The sequence below is a fragment of the Ostrea edulis genome, chromosome 7 (genome assembly GCF_947568905.1).
Source record: "Ostrea edulis chromosome 7, xbOstEdul1.1, whole genome shotgun sequence".
Taxonomy (NCBI): domain Eukaryota; kingdom Metazoa; phylum Mollusca; class Bivalvia; order Ostreida; family Ostreidae; genus Ostrea; species Ostrea edulis.
The window spans coordinates 34,036,520-34,052,361 of NC_079170.1; the positions used below are offsets into that span (position 1 = coordinate 34,036,520).

A 15,842-nucleotide genomic window follows, 5' to 3' on the forward strand; every position below is an offset into this window, starting at 1 on the left:
ACACACAATCAAAAACGATATGCATATTGAAAATCGATTCTACAAAGAACAGAGCAAATACTAGCATTTTTTGTCCTTTACGTCTTTAACTTATGCCCAATTACTTCCTTAACGTATGTACAATATCTTTCGATCCATTTGTCCTTCTATTTTATCACAATGCAACAACGAATGACGGGTTAGATTTTGATGGAAATGCAGCGATTTAAAGTACTATTGATTGACGGCCTACTTTATCGTTTGTAAAATTTTGAAACACGACTCGCTTCCGCTGTTTTCAACAGAGCGGAGAAATAGTTCATACATCTGTAACAAATCCCCTCAAACGGAAATCCTCATTTCTATAGGACAGTCTTCAATTGTGATATTTCGAGGGGAATTGTGGAAGAAACATAGACCTGGTTAGAAAAACGTGGGGAAGTTTGTCAACTATATATCAATCTTATAAGGTATGTCGAGTGGTTCGTGTTTTCCACTTGTAGATGGTACTAACAAATGATGAATAACAGTTTATGTATTTTGAATGACAATTCTGGAAGCGTAATTCCTCACTCATTCTTGTTTCTTTGTGAAACCAAAAGCAGGTGTCTGTTAGTATTTGAAAAGATCATCAATTCCGTATCATGATTTATTCATACAAATGATGTTTAGAATACTGAACTATCAGCATACAATTAGGGGTAGTTGCTGGTGCCGTGACGGGATTGCTGAAATCGCGGGTGACACCTCTATTGTATTCATAGGGACACCGTATCTGCTCGTGCATGAAAGGCGAAGATAACGAACAGTGATCAATCTCATAACTACTATAAGCAATACAAAATAAAGAGTTGGGCAAACACATCAGACAACAGTTTACCCAATGTTAGGTTGTATTGACAAACTAGATCGTTATAATGACCATAACATTTGCGAAATGCTGATTTTAAACATGTAAGACACATCATACACGCACACTCACCCACACATATACACACGCACCCACACATACACATACAACACACACGCATCCACACATACACACACAACACACACGCACCCACACATACCACAATGAGAAAATGAAGGAAAATGAAAAAGACCCACAGCTGATCCATCTATGGAGATCGATGTATTTCTTAATAACTAGACCTGCATGTAATATATACCACCATAAAACGAAAACAATACTTTTTGAAATTCGTTTTTTCGAAGAAAAAAAATTATATTTATGACATTTTAAGAAAATGCAGGTACAGGCTGCATATTAGTCATTATTTTCACTGTGTATTACTATAAAGAAAAAAAAAAATCATCAAAAATTAAAAATGAAAAAAAATGGTTACAAATAATTCAGTCAGATATAGTCTTTGTTACGTTCTTCGTCTGCTGACACCGGAAATTAAACACCGAATATTTCCTTTTTCTTTTCACCTGCAAAGAAGATTAACCTCAAATCTATGTTTTTTTTCACATGAGTGTAAACTTCCCGAGTGTACTTCAGAAAAAAGCCTAGGCTATCAAATAATACCTTTATAAACGATTGGACACGGCTACCCATGTCCTAAATCTTAAGGTATCGGTTATGCAAGAAAATTCGTTTGGAATGTTTCTGGTTATAAGTTAAAAGAGAACAACACGCCGCTTCGACAGGTAAGTAGATCTGAGTTTTTCATGTTGATAATAATTTAGCCACTGTTGACGAAAATTGGGGAATGTAGTCAGCTGTAGAAAGGATTAAAGCACACGAAATAACCACAATTACCCATATTCAAAGCGGCAAGACGACACGAGCTGATTTCCCGAGAGCAGAAGGAGGTTGGATTTTGAATATTTCTCACAACTCTCGATTATCACGGTCAATATCGGCTCAATCAGCTAATTAGTAGAAATAAGTTGACCATTCTAGGGACGATTTGTGCATGTTGAAATTAAAATATTCTAGTTTTTTTTATGTTGGTGCTTGTATGTGGCCAAAATTCCAATCCAAACGAGTCAGGTAATGCTTTAGGGGATAAGTTATAATTTAATGAATTGGTTATGATTTAGAGGAAAAGTTGTTTAATACACACAGTGACACCCCGCTGATAGACACATACATGTACAGTAATTACGTGACGTAATTTAAAATAGTATGTACGATTCTGGATTTGCAATAACCATTAATGAATAATGTATGAATTAGAATCAATTGAAATTAATTTTTGGTACAATATGAAGAACAGACACACCATTTCTATCAATTCTGTCAAAGCCATTAACAGAACATGATGAGGATCGTGTTCACAGCCGTCAGAGCCGTCATATACTGCAAAGTTCGTACTTCGGGTACAAAATTGAAGAGAAAAATATAATGGGAAATGAGAAAATTTGCGCATGAGAAAAAGTATTCTTTTAAGTATATGGATTTGTCATTCCTTAAACAATTAACGACATGCTACTCAAATTGCAATTGTCCATAACTACAAGTAAGTAGTGTTTGCTTATAAAACTATGATTTGGAGGTTAGGATGTTAGGATTGTTTTAGCTGCAGCATACAGGGTACATTTATTATTCCTGTAGAGTTCAGTTGATACACTGCATGACAATTTTCCTTGAATAAATTCCAGTGCTCGTAATAAGCAAATCAGTATTTGGTACCACGTGTGAAAGATATTACAATTAAATGATATTACTGATATTTATCAATATTTACTTGATATAAGTAAATACCTATACAGCACCTCATCAAAAAGAGCCGTTGTAGTGCGGGATGGTAGGGAAACGAATTTGACGACAAATGCAACACTTATTAACAACAAATTTAAGAACAGAAATTTTTGTCTCAGTTCAGTACATGACACCTGGAAGACAATGCCTGAGCTTCTGACGCAAAATTACAGAGAACAGCTGGCAACATGGATCGGTAAGACATGTCACTTCCGGTTACTGTACAAGATCAGCAGAGACGGATGTTCTGCGCAGACGTTCCATCAGAAGTGTGACGGTCAGGGTCCCACAGTGACGGTGCTGTACAACACCAACAACACGATATACGGGGGGTACCTGTCACAGAGCTGGAACTCTAATGGCGGGTACATCAATGATCCATACGCATGTCTGTTCCGGCTGCAGTATAACGGATCGTCCAATCCACTGAAGTTCCAAATTACAAAGACTGCTAACGCTGGCTATGGAGATAGTAATAATGGTCCAACATTTGGTGGTGGACATGATCTGAAAACTTTTACTGGTACCATCATCAAGTCTGGGAATGTGTTTTCTCTGAATGGATATGTACAAAATATCGGAAACAGCTACAACCTGAATGGCCAAAACGCAAATTCCGTGACAAACAACAATATGAAGGTCACGGATTTAGAAGTTTATCTTGTTCAAGGTAAGATTGTGAGACAAATGATCCGTTATCAATTTATAACGTTATAGCTCAATATCCATCCCTTTGGAAATTGTCAGTATAATATGGTATGCATAGAAATAGTGTAATACATCAGATTTGTCATTTAATTAACTCGTTAATCAACAATGATGCAGTTTCAAATTCTTTACAATTGTAGCCTGGAATGTTTACTGTACGTGTTGAGATGTGGTGTTGTGTTTACAATAAATTTTAGATTGCTCACGGTTTTCGAAACACAGTGCCACAAGCTTGTTTTGGTTTCATGTTCACTTCACGATCTTTGACTTTGCCAACGGTTTACAGAATATGACGTCAGCTGTATCTGTTGAGTATTTTGTGTTTTTCATCAGATGGACCGGGACCAAGAAATTTAGATAAACCTTGGAGAGACGACTCTGAATGGACGTCTGAGGTTTGTTATGTAAATTACCTATCCGATATATTACACTTTTTACCTGTAATTCATCAAATTCCCACAAAATTTATTCTGTTCAAATATATATGGATTAAACAACATGCATTGACTTTAAATGTTCATCCTATAATTTATAAAGCGTTCTGCTATAGAACGAAATGTACAACGTATGTTCCACATGCATGAAACTTCTGTGTAATATCCATGAGGACACATTCGTGAAACGTAATAACACCATGACAGTGTAACAATCTTTCATTACGTGTATTGTTTACCTGATTAGGATAGAAGCTTACGAAGGGATTATCTGTTCAATAGGGGATGCTTACTCCTCCATGGCCCAATTGTTTCCAGGCATCCGTGCTCGCCCAACTCATATTTGTATTATTTATAGTTTATACTGTTTGTTATCTTCACATTTTCTTATCTATTATAATCCCATGGTTTTTTTTTTAAATTAGAAGCTATAGAACTGTAGCTTTAGATTAGATATAAAGACTTTAAAGAATCACCCAAATATATATATAAAACAAAATAGTATATACAAGATTACCAGAGTTATTAAAATTCAAAATTAAAAAAAGAAGGTAAATGAGGTTGGTTATTTTTCAATATTTAATCGTTATTGAAATGTCCGTATAACAACAGTGTGTTAAATTCCAAATAATGTATTGATTCAATTTTAATACCAGTGGCACTTGATATTGATATGCTGCGTTCTTAATTTTCATTCTATTGTATATTTGTAAACACCGTGTGGATCTTCACCGTAACCTCATTTTCAGTACCGGGTAGTGATTTATTGCAAACTTACATGTTCAAAGTTGAATCGATGACAACAACTTTGAAACTTTCGTTGCATTAATATCAAAATTTACGAGAATAATGTTTCAATGTTAACTGAAAAATTGATAAAAAAAAAAGCATCCCGATCTTGAGAAAAGTATTTTTGAAGCAACGTTTGTGTTTTTTCAATTAAAGAAGGCACAAGAACTAAAGGAGAATTTGATTGACTACAAACCAGTGACGGAAGCCAAAACAACAGCTGCGAACATTCTTCTGATTGGTCAAATTGGTGCTGGGAAATCCAGTTTCTTTAACTCTGTTAACTCTATTTTCCGTGGGAAAATCACCAGCAAGGCGTGTAGTGGAAGTTTTGAGCACAGTGTGACGACCTGTGTAAGTGGTAAAAAGTAATATCAATAAAGGTATATAAAGTTAGCAATTCTTTTCTTCTTAAAAACCCCATAAGTGTAATCGTGCTTTACATTAGAAAACATAGCAAGAAAATGTTTTCGTTATTTACAAACCGTAGAAGGTGCAACATTTACTGATGTTCAAATCGATTTCAGTACAGGCAGTATACGGTTAAGGACTTCTCTTCAGGAAAGTTCCTCAACTTCCGTTTGTGTGACACACGAGGATTTGAAGAGGAATTGGCTTTGGATGCAGAGGAAATTTCCTTTGCATTAGACGGTCATGTCCCAGATCGTTACCAGGTTTGTTTTAATCAAACTTTTAACGCAAGTATTAACATTGTTCATATATATGAGAGCTTCGGATGAAAGGTCGATATCACAAACAGTGATCAATAAAAGAATATCCTATAAAAATACAATATTAAGACTGTGGCAAGCACGAACCTCTAAACATACTAGAAGTTTTCTGTGTTTGCCCTGCTCTCAATTTATATTTTTGATACAATTTTTGAGATTTTCCGCTGTTCCGTATCAATACAGTTTTCGTTACGATCACTTCGTATCCCATTTACTTAATCTAACCCAAAATGGGGTGTTGGTTTCCTTCCGCAGTGACGATTACCAACGAAAATCCCTATTTTGCCTAAATCTTTATAGGAATTTGTAATAAATAAAGCTTGGTGATCGAACCTTAGATATCATTACAGATGGTCGGAACGATTATTTTTTATCCATAGCTAGTAGTTGTATTTTGACTCCTAACAATGCTATTTACTTTTGTAGTTTAATCCCATGGTTCCCTTCACAACGGATACCCCTGGATTCGTGAGAGTCCCAAAGCTACGGGACAAAATTCACTGCGTAGCTTTTGTTGTAGATGGTAGCACTGTTGATGTCCTTTCTGACAAAACTCGCAAACAACTTAAGGATCTACAAATAAGAATGAACCACAAAAGTAAGATTTATACGTTTCGAAAATTGACTGAATGAAATTAACAACTCTAGAGTACTTGTAGATATCTTCATGAACATGGACTTCAGTATTGTCTGTAATGAACCAGTGCTACTTTTCTTGCCATGGGGTCTTTCATCTTCATAATGGCATTTATATCTTTTAGCCTGTTTATGAAGGAGACAAGTCAAATTCTAGATTTAAATTCGATAGCATAGTGAAATTATTGGCGATGTGGGGGAAGTATGGAGGTAAAATACTGATTTGGAGCTTTCTATTTATCGCAGTACTCTTTTTCACATATGAAAGGTGAAGATAACGAACAGTGATCAATCTCATAACTCCTATAATCAATACAAAACAGAAACTTGGACAAACACGGGCCCCTCAACACACCAGAGGTGGGATCAGCTGCCTAGGAGGAGTGAGTATCCCCTGTCGACCGGTCACACCCACCATGTGTGGAGGATTTGAATCCCTTAATTACCCAGTATCGAGATAACAAGGGCAAATGATCTTTCAAAAACAAGTACTAACATCATGCAAAAATAAAAATAATAGAAATAACGATCAGTGATAAAACTCATAATCCTATGAAGCTGCAATTGAGAGTAGATACTGATACTGATCCCTGGGCGTACCAGAGGTGGCAGCAGGAGCCTATATGGGGTGAAGTAAGCATTCCCTATTGATTTTTATTTTACTTTTTGGATAAAATGAGAGAATGAAATGATCAATATTCATTAATATCACCTGCATATAAGAAGATGAATGATATAAGATTGTGAAACAAGATTAATTTTAATTAACTTCATTATGGAATCCTACAGCAATTAATTTCCAAGAAACATTTAATTTTAAGATTCCCCTAGCAATATTCCATATCCTTTGAACATTTTGACATTCATATAAAAAGTGTTTATTTCCACACATTCATTACAGTGAGAATAGAAAATAGATATGCCTTTCCATTTACTAAGATAATTTGTTTTATCAAGCAAAATGTTCAGTATTCTATCAATAATATATGCCATTTTTGTCGAAACCCTTCATAATTTTTGAGAAATATATTTTTGTAAAACATGGTTTTTGAATATTGAAGGCTAACAAATGAGTTGATGTTGCAGTCCCGCTTAAACTCGGCCTTTCACAAATGCTTTGCTCGTTATAACGATCTAATTTACTAATAAAATAATGTTCTTTAAATTGCTGTCTCACATGATTCATACCAACTGTTAACATTCCTTACATACTGATTTTGACTACGGATTACTCTATTTCTCTTAGGCACCTGATCCCACCTCTGATATCCCAGCAGCCCTACACATAATCGTTATTTTCACCTTTCCATGTAGTGGTACCTTTTTCTCATTTACAATTAATTCAGAAAATGTCTTGTTTACAGATGTACCCCAAGTTGTCTTATTAACGAAGCTGGACAAAATATGTCCGGAAGTGGAGGAAGATGTTACAAACACTTTCAGCAGCTCCAGTATCTCCCATGCCGTTGAAAAGGTAGCAGAAATGATGGGTCTTCCACGTGCACATGTACTCCCCGTGAAAAACTACGAGAGCGAGAGAAAACTGAAAAATGGGGTCGATATCCTGTTAATGGAGGCTCTACAACGATGTTTAGATTTCGCTGATGATTTCATAGATGAACAACTTGACAGTTTGGCGTTGGAAGAAAAGACAATAAAAGACAGGGATTGACTACGATTTGTCATCAGTGTATGATAAACCATGCCTTAGTCTTTGTTAGAAATTATAAAATGAGTAGCATCAGCTGCTTCTAAACTCAATAATAAAACAATCTACATTAAATCTGCATATCCCATGCCGTTTTTTGATGCATTGAATGTTGAATAAAATGTATCCTGTAATTACACCTCCACTATCAGTGATATACATGTGGTCAAAGTATCACGTGTATGTATGCATTTAGGGAGAAGATGGCTGTACACTTTCCTTTTATGAGTAAAGAGCACTTGGCGAGCGTCAATTTTAGGAGTATCTCGCATGACATCATTGAAAATTTACCAGCGATATATCCTAATGACAAAACGCTTCATAAGGCAAATCTTTCAAACCGATTAATTTAAAAGCAAACGAATGTTATATATATTTTTTATATAATCCTACAGTACACGACACGAGTTTTATACACCCCACCGTGGAAAGACCACCGTGTAAAATCCACGGAGATACACCGTGTCCTCCGTGTTCCACGGTGTGTGTTATTTGCGAATACACACAGCTTCTAGGAGCTTTGTTCTGGCCACGGGCGCCTTGCGGGAGATGTGAAAATGTACCGCAGGCCAAATAATCAAGATAAAGGTGGAATTTTAAGAAAAGAAAAAGATGTCAATACCCCCCCCCCCCCGATACTTATATTGTTTTTCAGCATTTTGAGCCAATTCCAACCATACCAAACACTATAATTTATGTTTTTGAGAAAACCTGATTTTGAATGTTTTTCTTTTAGTCTTCTTTCTTCATTAAAATATTCTTAAATTTTATATCGCAGGCAATTCCTGTTTTGAATGCGAATTAGTATATTCAGTAAATGAAAAGCATACATGTACAACATGTAATAGGGATATTTAATAATTACCGATGTGCTCTCTCTCTCTCTCTCTCTCTCTCTCTCTCTCTCTCTTCTCTTCTCTCTCTCTCTCTCTGACAAATGCGCTGTTTAACATAATTACTTCTATGATATTGTGTTAATATGCATCTTGACAAATATAACTTGATCCAATATAGAAAGTAGAGCATTGTCGATGAATAACAAATTGGAATTAATTTATTACATAATTAATAGAAGCAAAAATACAAACCATCGAATGATTTATTTTTAAAATCCCGAGTTAATTACATTTGATCGAGACTTATGTTCAATGTACTTTCATAGAGGTTTTCATAAAAAAAAAATGTTCATCGGGAGTGTCTGGATAATGCAATGATTTTTGTACAATAAGTATATACCATGCAAATTCCTAGGGTCTTTGTCACAGTACAACTAAATTACGGTTAGCTAGTTTGGGTTTTGACTTCTTATGAAAAGTGTGAAATATATTGGGTCGGCGCGATATCAGATCTAGTCTAAGATCATGGGTATCTTGCGCCGACCCAATATATTTCACACTTTCCGCAAGAAGCTAAGCACTTCTGTTGATTTCAAATACACGGATTAGCTGACCCCCATTGTTCTACTGAGGCGGAAACCCCTTCGAATTTGCATGGAATGTACAAGTTATACACAGGTCATTGTTATAGTCATACATCATAGTACCGCTAACCCGAAAAACATTTTTTTTAAATTTTAAATAAGTTATTGAATGACGAAGTATGACCAAACTGCAGATTGAACTTTATAGAACCCCGTGCTAACATTACTTATATTTTTCAATGTATCAGAAGGGGCAGGGTTTGACATTTACTTTTTTGAGCACTAGACCCGTCGGTATACGGACAAAAAGTCATAGGACAAAAATACACAGGACAAAAAGTCACAAAATCGGTAGGACAAAAAGTCACAGGACAAAAAGTCACAATGATGATTTTAAATCAGATAGGACAAAAAGTCACAGGACAAAAAGACACAGGACAAAAAGTCACAAACATGACTTTTGATTAAAAAGGAGAATTATATATACACCCATTCTGTTATGAAATATAGAATGCCGATATTCATACCAATATTTGTATTTTGTGCATAAATGAAATGGTGTTTTTCTTGTTTTTTTACCTCAGACATCACCATTTATTTAATATCCACAGATAAGTTATTTTTTTAAACCTGATGGTACCCAAATACTCACTAAAGCCATTGTTCAGACACCAGACATTTCTTACAGTGGGTGGGAGGTAGAAGAGAATGTATGTCATCATTCTTATTGTTATTTGGTTTGCCACATATAGCACTTTCAGTTCATTATTAACTAATAAGAAACAAAAAATCCGTAACTTGTTTATATAGCAATTTTAATGACAGTTCACTTCCTTCTTGTTTTGACAATAATCTGGAGTGAAAGGAAGCCAACCATAATTCTGCCATCAGATTTTGTTTTGACAATCATTAATATGTAGTATAGTACACCAAATGATCACAAAGCTTATTTTTATTTTATATCAATAAAAATATCTCTCTTTTTAAAAATCTAATTAATAGATTTTTAATATTTTTATAATAAATATGATTAAAGGATTAACAATTTCATGATCATTATTATCAAAATCTAAATTTGAAATTGATATAGATTGTCATAAAAAATATAAATTTTACATATATATATTCTTAAACTTTACAAAAAGAACAGATATGTTTTCAAATATATATCAAATTCATCATTTTCTGACTTTATTATAAACTGTGACTTTTTGTCCTATGACATTTTGTCCTACTGTCATCAAATTTTTAATTGTGACTTTTTGTCCTGTGTCTTTTTGTCCTGCGACTTTTTGTCCTGTGACTTTTTGTCCTACTTTCATAAAATTTCTTATTGTGACTTTTTGTCCATGGTCATTTTGTCCGTGACTTTTTGTCCGTGACTTTTTGTCCTGTGACTTTCTGTCCTACATTCGACCCGTCGGGCTACTTCAACTGATTTTTATTAGACCTGACTTTATATCCACTAGCCCTGACCAACTTTCCAGAAATAAATACTTCATGTAAATGACAAACGTTTACGACGTAATTTATTAACTTGATAAACACTTTATTATGGTCAATTCAAATAAACTGTTTAAAATGAACATCGAGTAGATGTCGTAAAACATCACTACCGACCGCGACTTATTTATTAGAACTAAAAATAGAGATCATTCCACCACACGGTTCAAGATTGGTAGTTTCTTGTTTATTATTTAACACGACCATTCGGACTAGTAAATCGACATTTTACCCGACCGGACCTATCATTTAGTAAAGTCGGTCGGTCGGACGTGCCATAGTGTCAAACCCTGCAGGGGTATGTTGCCGGTTAAGTTGTGTAAAATTCTTGACAAGCAATAAAATAACAACAAAAATGGTGCTTAAACTGTCCGATTACGAAAACCTTAATCAATATTTAAGGATGTAAATCCTCGTTGTCAAATGCAACTAGTTCATGAAAAAAAGACTAATATCAATATAAACAGAAATGACTTAACGATTATTTGCTTTTATTCATATACGCTATCGATTATTAAAATCCTTAATTTAATCTTTAGATGCATTAGATAATGAAAGCAACAGAGAGAGAGAGAGAGAGAGAGAGAGAGAGAGAGAGAGCGTTGGTAATCATTGATTATAATATTCATGAATGTATGCAGATACGGGAAGTTTAATACGTTCAGCATAAATCTTGAAAGTACAATTTCTTTCTGATTAATTATCCATCCGCTTTCATTCTGATATTTTTTTTATTTCCCATATTGCTTTCTCTACATGTTAAATTTTTCGGCTGGTCCGGGTTAGGACTAATGAATGAGCCCCCCCCCCCCCCTTCTAAAACGATGTTACGTGCTTAGCTGTCTATCTCCCTCTTAGTCAAAAATAAAATAAATGCATGCTATATATACTGCAACATCATTGGATTTACTGGATAATTCTTCGATTTCACCTTCATAATACATGTTAATGCAAGCGGACTATTTAGGCATTTTCCCCCATCTTCGTTAGCCAAGATTATTCATCCACGAAGGTACAGTTGACCCAAAACCCATTGCTAGCGGAGATGAGATGAATTTTACTCCCGTATTATGTTATAACTGACCAAAAACCTAGTACGTTTGTTTTACAACTTTCATTCAGAAGACGCGCAAGTTTATGAGTCACTGAATAAACGAGAAAACGTCTGCATTTTTATTTCAATCGTTGTCAACTCTATACTTTGTGATATTTCAAGACTACATGTACTCAATTCAATTTATTGGATCTCATCACCATTATGCAATGGTATACAAAAATATAAAGACAAAAAGCTGTTATATATACATGTAGTAAATAATACATGCGTGTAATAAAGTATTTATCAAGTTAGAAAAAAAACCGTGTTATCATTAATGTGAAGTATGGGCATTTTAGGTAGGGGAGCACATTTTATTTTATTATTTTCTTAATGAAAGTTCGGAGTTTTCTAACGGTTTGTTTAAAAGTAAAGATATTTTTAATATTTATTTGTTTAGGTGATAAAAATTTGATTTTTTGCTCACACTACATCACAGTTGAGTACATATTGAAATTCATCTCCAATGTAAACATGTATATAGCTGACCTTAATCACCTATTCCTAATTACAATGAAAACCTACGTTAAAAATAAACCACTGCTTATGGTACACATTTCTTTGAACTGCTATTTATCAAATTGAAATTACTGGCATGTGATTGTCGTTGTTCATGACCCTTCTTTTATTTGGAGAAATTGTGCTGCACGTGCCGTGAAACAATGTACCGACGAGTGGTAGGAATAACACAGGTGTTTATATACAGGATGTCGAGAATTTGGGCGTTTCATAAAAAGGTGTGAACGTCTGCAGGGAAGTCTACATACGGATATGTACCGAAAACACCAACGTATCATTAAACAACAATTGCAAGAATTGAACGATTGATAGCTAATTTCTAAATAATTAATGGGGTGGGGGGCATGCATGCTGGCCTAGCGAAAAGGTTTTTTGGGTGAATCATTTCGGAAATTATTTCTTTGTTTTATCACACGGAGGTACACGGTGGCATCGATGGAGGTACAGGTGACATCCACGGAGATCCTCCGTGGACTTCAATGTCTAGCTCGCGCGGAAAAAAGGACTTCAAAGGTGCCGACAATTTTAAAGGTCCACCGTGTTTGGGGCAAATTTGTTCCACCGCGTTGCGTGGAACACGCATAAAACTCGTGTCGTGTACTGTACCTGTGTTATGGATAGATAATGCAACATATAATGCTATGTATTTCATTTGATTCTTTTCATATCAAAATGGCTATATACATATGTTTTTCTTCTAATGACAATATAACATAAACGTCAGACATCTTTGTATTTACTGTATTGTATAGGCATAACTAAGACAGAATGCATCATGGACACCAGTTTTACAACAAAAATTCAATTCATGTTTTGTGTATGATCATTTTAGCTCACCTGAGCTAAAAGCTCATACTAGCTTGTATATATAACTTTTGTATATCGCCTGTATGTTTGTCTGTCTGTAAAATTTCCATTTCATATATTGATATTCTCCACAACCACTGAACCATTTTCAATAAAACTTTATACAAAGTATCCCTGTTTGAAGTATGTTCGAATGAAGGGTGTTGTCCCTTGAAGGGGGATTATCAAGGAATGTGGTGTCATTTAAACCATTTCTGAGCCTAAAAGGTTGCCCATGCAACCTGTCATTGGGTTAAATGCTGTCTAACGTGTTCGTGCCAATTGTTGGGTCATTCTTTATACACTGAGTTTGACGAGGGATTACACCGTTGACCTGGTTACGATATAGAGCTCAGGTCGGATATGCCTGGTAGATATGGGATGCTTACTCTTTCTAGACACCTGATTTCACCTCTGTTATGTGTAGGAGTCCGTGTTAGCCCAACTCTTAATATTGTATTTTGTGTACGATTTACCAAAATGATCACTTTTCCCAATCTTCACCTTTTCATAGAGGGCTGTTGCTGGTAATATATTAGATATAGCTACACAAATATGATATTTTAACAATAATTCTAAAATGCGACCACTGTCTAATTTGCGAAATACATGAGTACTGGGTTGATTTAAATCATTTACTCTCTCTCTCTCTCTCTCTCTCTCTCTCTCTATATATATATATATATATATATACTGTTTTTGAAATTTGCATACATGTACATTTTTGAATAATGTACGCAAGACAATCATGAATTCAGATGTTTCTATTCAAAGTGATTTGCATTTAAACATTTCTTTCTGAAAAATGAACCAGGAATAGATTAAATCTCTAAGATATCGGAATAAATATATTCGAATATGGTTTGTCTATTATTTATTGACTATAATGATGCATTTAAAAAAATACTCATTCTAGGAATTTAAAGTGAAACTCGTCTTAGTTTAGTTTACAGCGTAGTTTTCAGAAATCAGAACTAGCTCGTGTAAATATAACTTGCCCGATATAAATTTCAGAAAAGTCAAATCGAAAGTAGCTCTGGTTTACAAACTAGTTTTCACAAAACTAAAGAATTAGTATAAGTATTACGTTCCCGGTATTTAAAGTGAAAGTTGCGATTGCATACACTGTGGAAATAAACCCTACCGACACACTAGGTTATGGACGTTATCATCCTCATGAATATGAAGACGCTAGAGACATAAATTTAGAACTATACAATTTGATAGGTACATGTAACAGACTAGAAATAAATTGACATTGCTATTCTCATCCATAAGAGTTAATATATATAATATATATAATTTTGTTTGCATCTTTATATATATATATATATATATATATATATATATATATATATATATTGGGATAAATCTCCGATATAATCTTCTAGAGTGCTCGACGTGGCCTCACGGAGCTACATAAATTGACGATCAGATGGAGTTCAATCACATAACATTTATTTCTCTACAGGCTGTTTCGTGAGGGGATGGTTTCCCCTCACTCGTCGGGAGAAAAATGACATCTAACGAAAAACATCCGCGTGGCTGAGAATATGTTACACAGAAACATACTGGATAGTTGCTAAGCATGATTACACACAGGATTGAGTAAATAGAAATTTATGGGAATGACGGCAAGTGCTGACAAGTTCTGAACGCTTATTCAATGAAGATAACACCTGTTACATGTATCTCCGGTCTGGCGCACTTGAGAAACTGGGTAAACAGTTTCTCAAAATTATAGATGAGTGTTTCCCGATAGGCCATGTTCTACGCCCGATTATCAACAGAAACACTATTAAAATATCATACAGTTGTATGCCATCCATGCAAAATGTAATTGACTCGCATAACGCTTCAATTAAACAAGTGCGCCAGACCGGAGATACATGTAACAGGTGTAATTGCCGAAACAAAGACCAATGCCCGCTCAACGGTGAATGTCGCGCCCACGGAATTGTGTATTTAGCTAGAGTCAGAGCCGATAATGGACAAGAAGAGAGCTACGTGGGACTAGCAGACACCGAGTTCAAATTAAGATACGCCAACCACACTCATTCATTCCGTAATTCCACGAAAAAGAATACCACCGAGCTCAGCAAATTCATATGGACATTGAAAGACAAAAATATTGACTACAAAATCAAGTGGGAAATTTTAGGAAAAACATCATCATACTCAAACATTTCAAAAAAGTGCAACCTCTGTATTCTAGAGAAATTCTTTATAATATGTCATCCCGAAAAATCTTCATTGAATAAGCGTTCAGAACTTGTCAGCACTTGCCGTCATTCCCATAAATTTCTATTTACTCAATCCTGTGTGTAATCATGCTTAGCAACTATCCAGTATGTTTCTGTGTAACATATTCTCAGCCACGCGGATGTTTTTCGTTAGATGTCATTTTTCTCCCGACGAGTGAGGGGAAACCATCCCCTCACGAAACAGCCTGTAGAGAAATAAATGTTATGTGATTGAACTCCATCTGATCGTCAATTTATATATATATATATATATATATATATATATATATATATATAGCTTTCATCTATCAACGTTCTTCTCTTAATATACATGTAACCTTTTTATTATATCTGGACTTCTTGGATTTTCATTTACCTGAAACACAAATAAAAAAGATATGAATATTGAAAATCGATTTTACAAAGAACAGAGCAAATACTAGCATTGTCTGTCCTTTGTTTCCTTAACTTATGCACAATTACTTCCTCAACTTATGCATAATATCTTTTGATCCATTTG

The 15,842-nt window shown here is 34.7% G+C and overlaps 1 protein-coding gene and 1 long non-coding RNA gene across 11 annotated transcripts in view; one reads left to right on the plus strand and one right to left on the minus strand.

Moving 5' to 3' along the window:
* LOC130048050 (uncharacterized) overlaps positions 1–15,842 on the minus strand; it is a 31,495-nt gene that overhangs the window by 15,458 nt on the left and 195 nt on the right. For 4 of the 6 annotated variants that reach the window (XR_008796877.1, XR_008796876.1, XR_008796872.1 and 1 more), the window contains exons 2-3: positions 5,770–5,924; positions 4,817–4,970 (exon numbers count right to left, since the gene is read on the minus strand). This is a non-coding gene — a long non-coding RNA (uncharacterized LOC130048050). Of the gene's footprint in view, positions 1–4,816; positions 4,971–5,769; positions 5,925–6,004; positions 6,114–15,660; positions 15,699–15,842 lie in introns of all 6 variants that reach the window. The other 2 variants (XR_008796875.1, XR_008796874.1) reach the window with 2 other exon arrangements.
* On the plus strand, positions 292–7,829 carry LOC125657260 (interferon-induced protein 44-like). Of its 5 annotated transcripts, none has more exons than XM_056144082.1 (8): positions 292–1,632; positions 2,809–3,359; positions 3,731–3,792; positions 4,777–4,974; positions 5,148–5,294; positions 5,778–5,949; positions 6,311–6,370; positions 7,352–7,829. In XM_056144082.1, the coding sequence occupies exons 2-8, from the start codon at positions 2,834–2,836 to the stop codon at positions 7,657–7,659; spliced, it is 1,473 nt and encodes a 490-aa protein (XP_056000057.1). In that variant the 5' UTR covers positions 292–1,632; positions 2,809–2,833; the 3' UTR covers positions 7,660–7,829. The 5 variants fall into 5 exon arrangements, with proteins under 5 accessions (XP_056000057.1, XP_056000056.1, XP_056000059.1 ...); XM_056144081.1 differs by having other exon boundaries at positions 292–449; XM_056144084.1 differs by lacking the exon at positions 6,311–6,370.

Excerpts from the sequence above, each read along its gene's own strand:
- LOC125657260 (XM_056144082.1), top strand. The coding sequence starts at position 2,834 with ATGCCTGAGCTTCTGACGCAAAATTACAGAGAACAGCTGGCAACATGG. Across the intron at positions 5,950-6,310 it reads AATAAGAATGAACCACAAAA|AAACTTGGACAAACACGGGC; the intron begins GTAAGATTTATA and ends AATACAAAACAG. Across the intron at positions 6,371-7,351 it reads GGATCAGCTGCCTAGGAGGA|ATGTACCCCAAGTTGTCTTA; the intron begins GTGAGTATCCCC and ends TCTTGTTTACAG.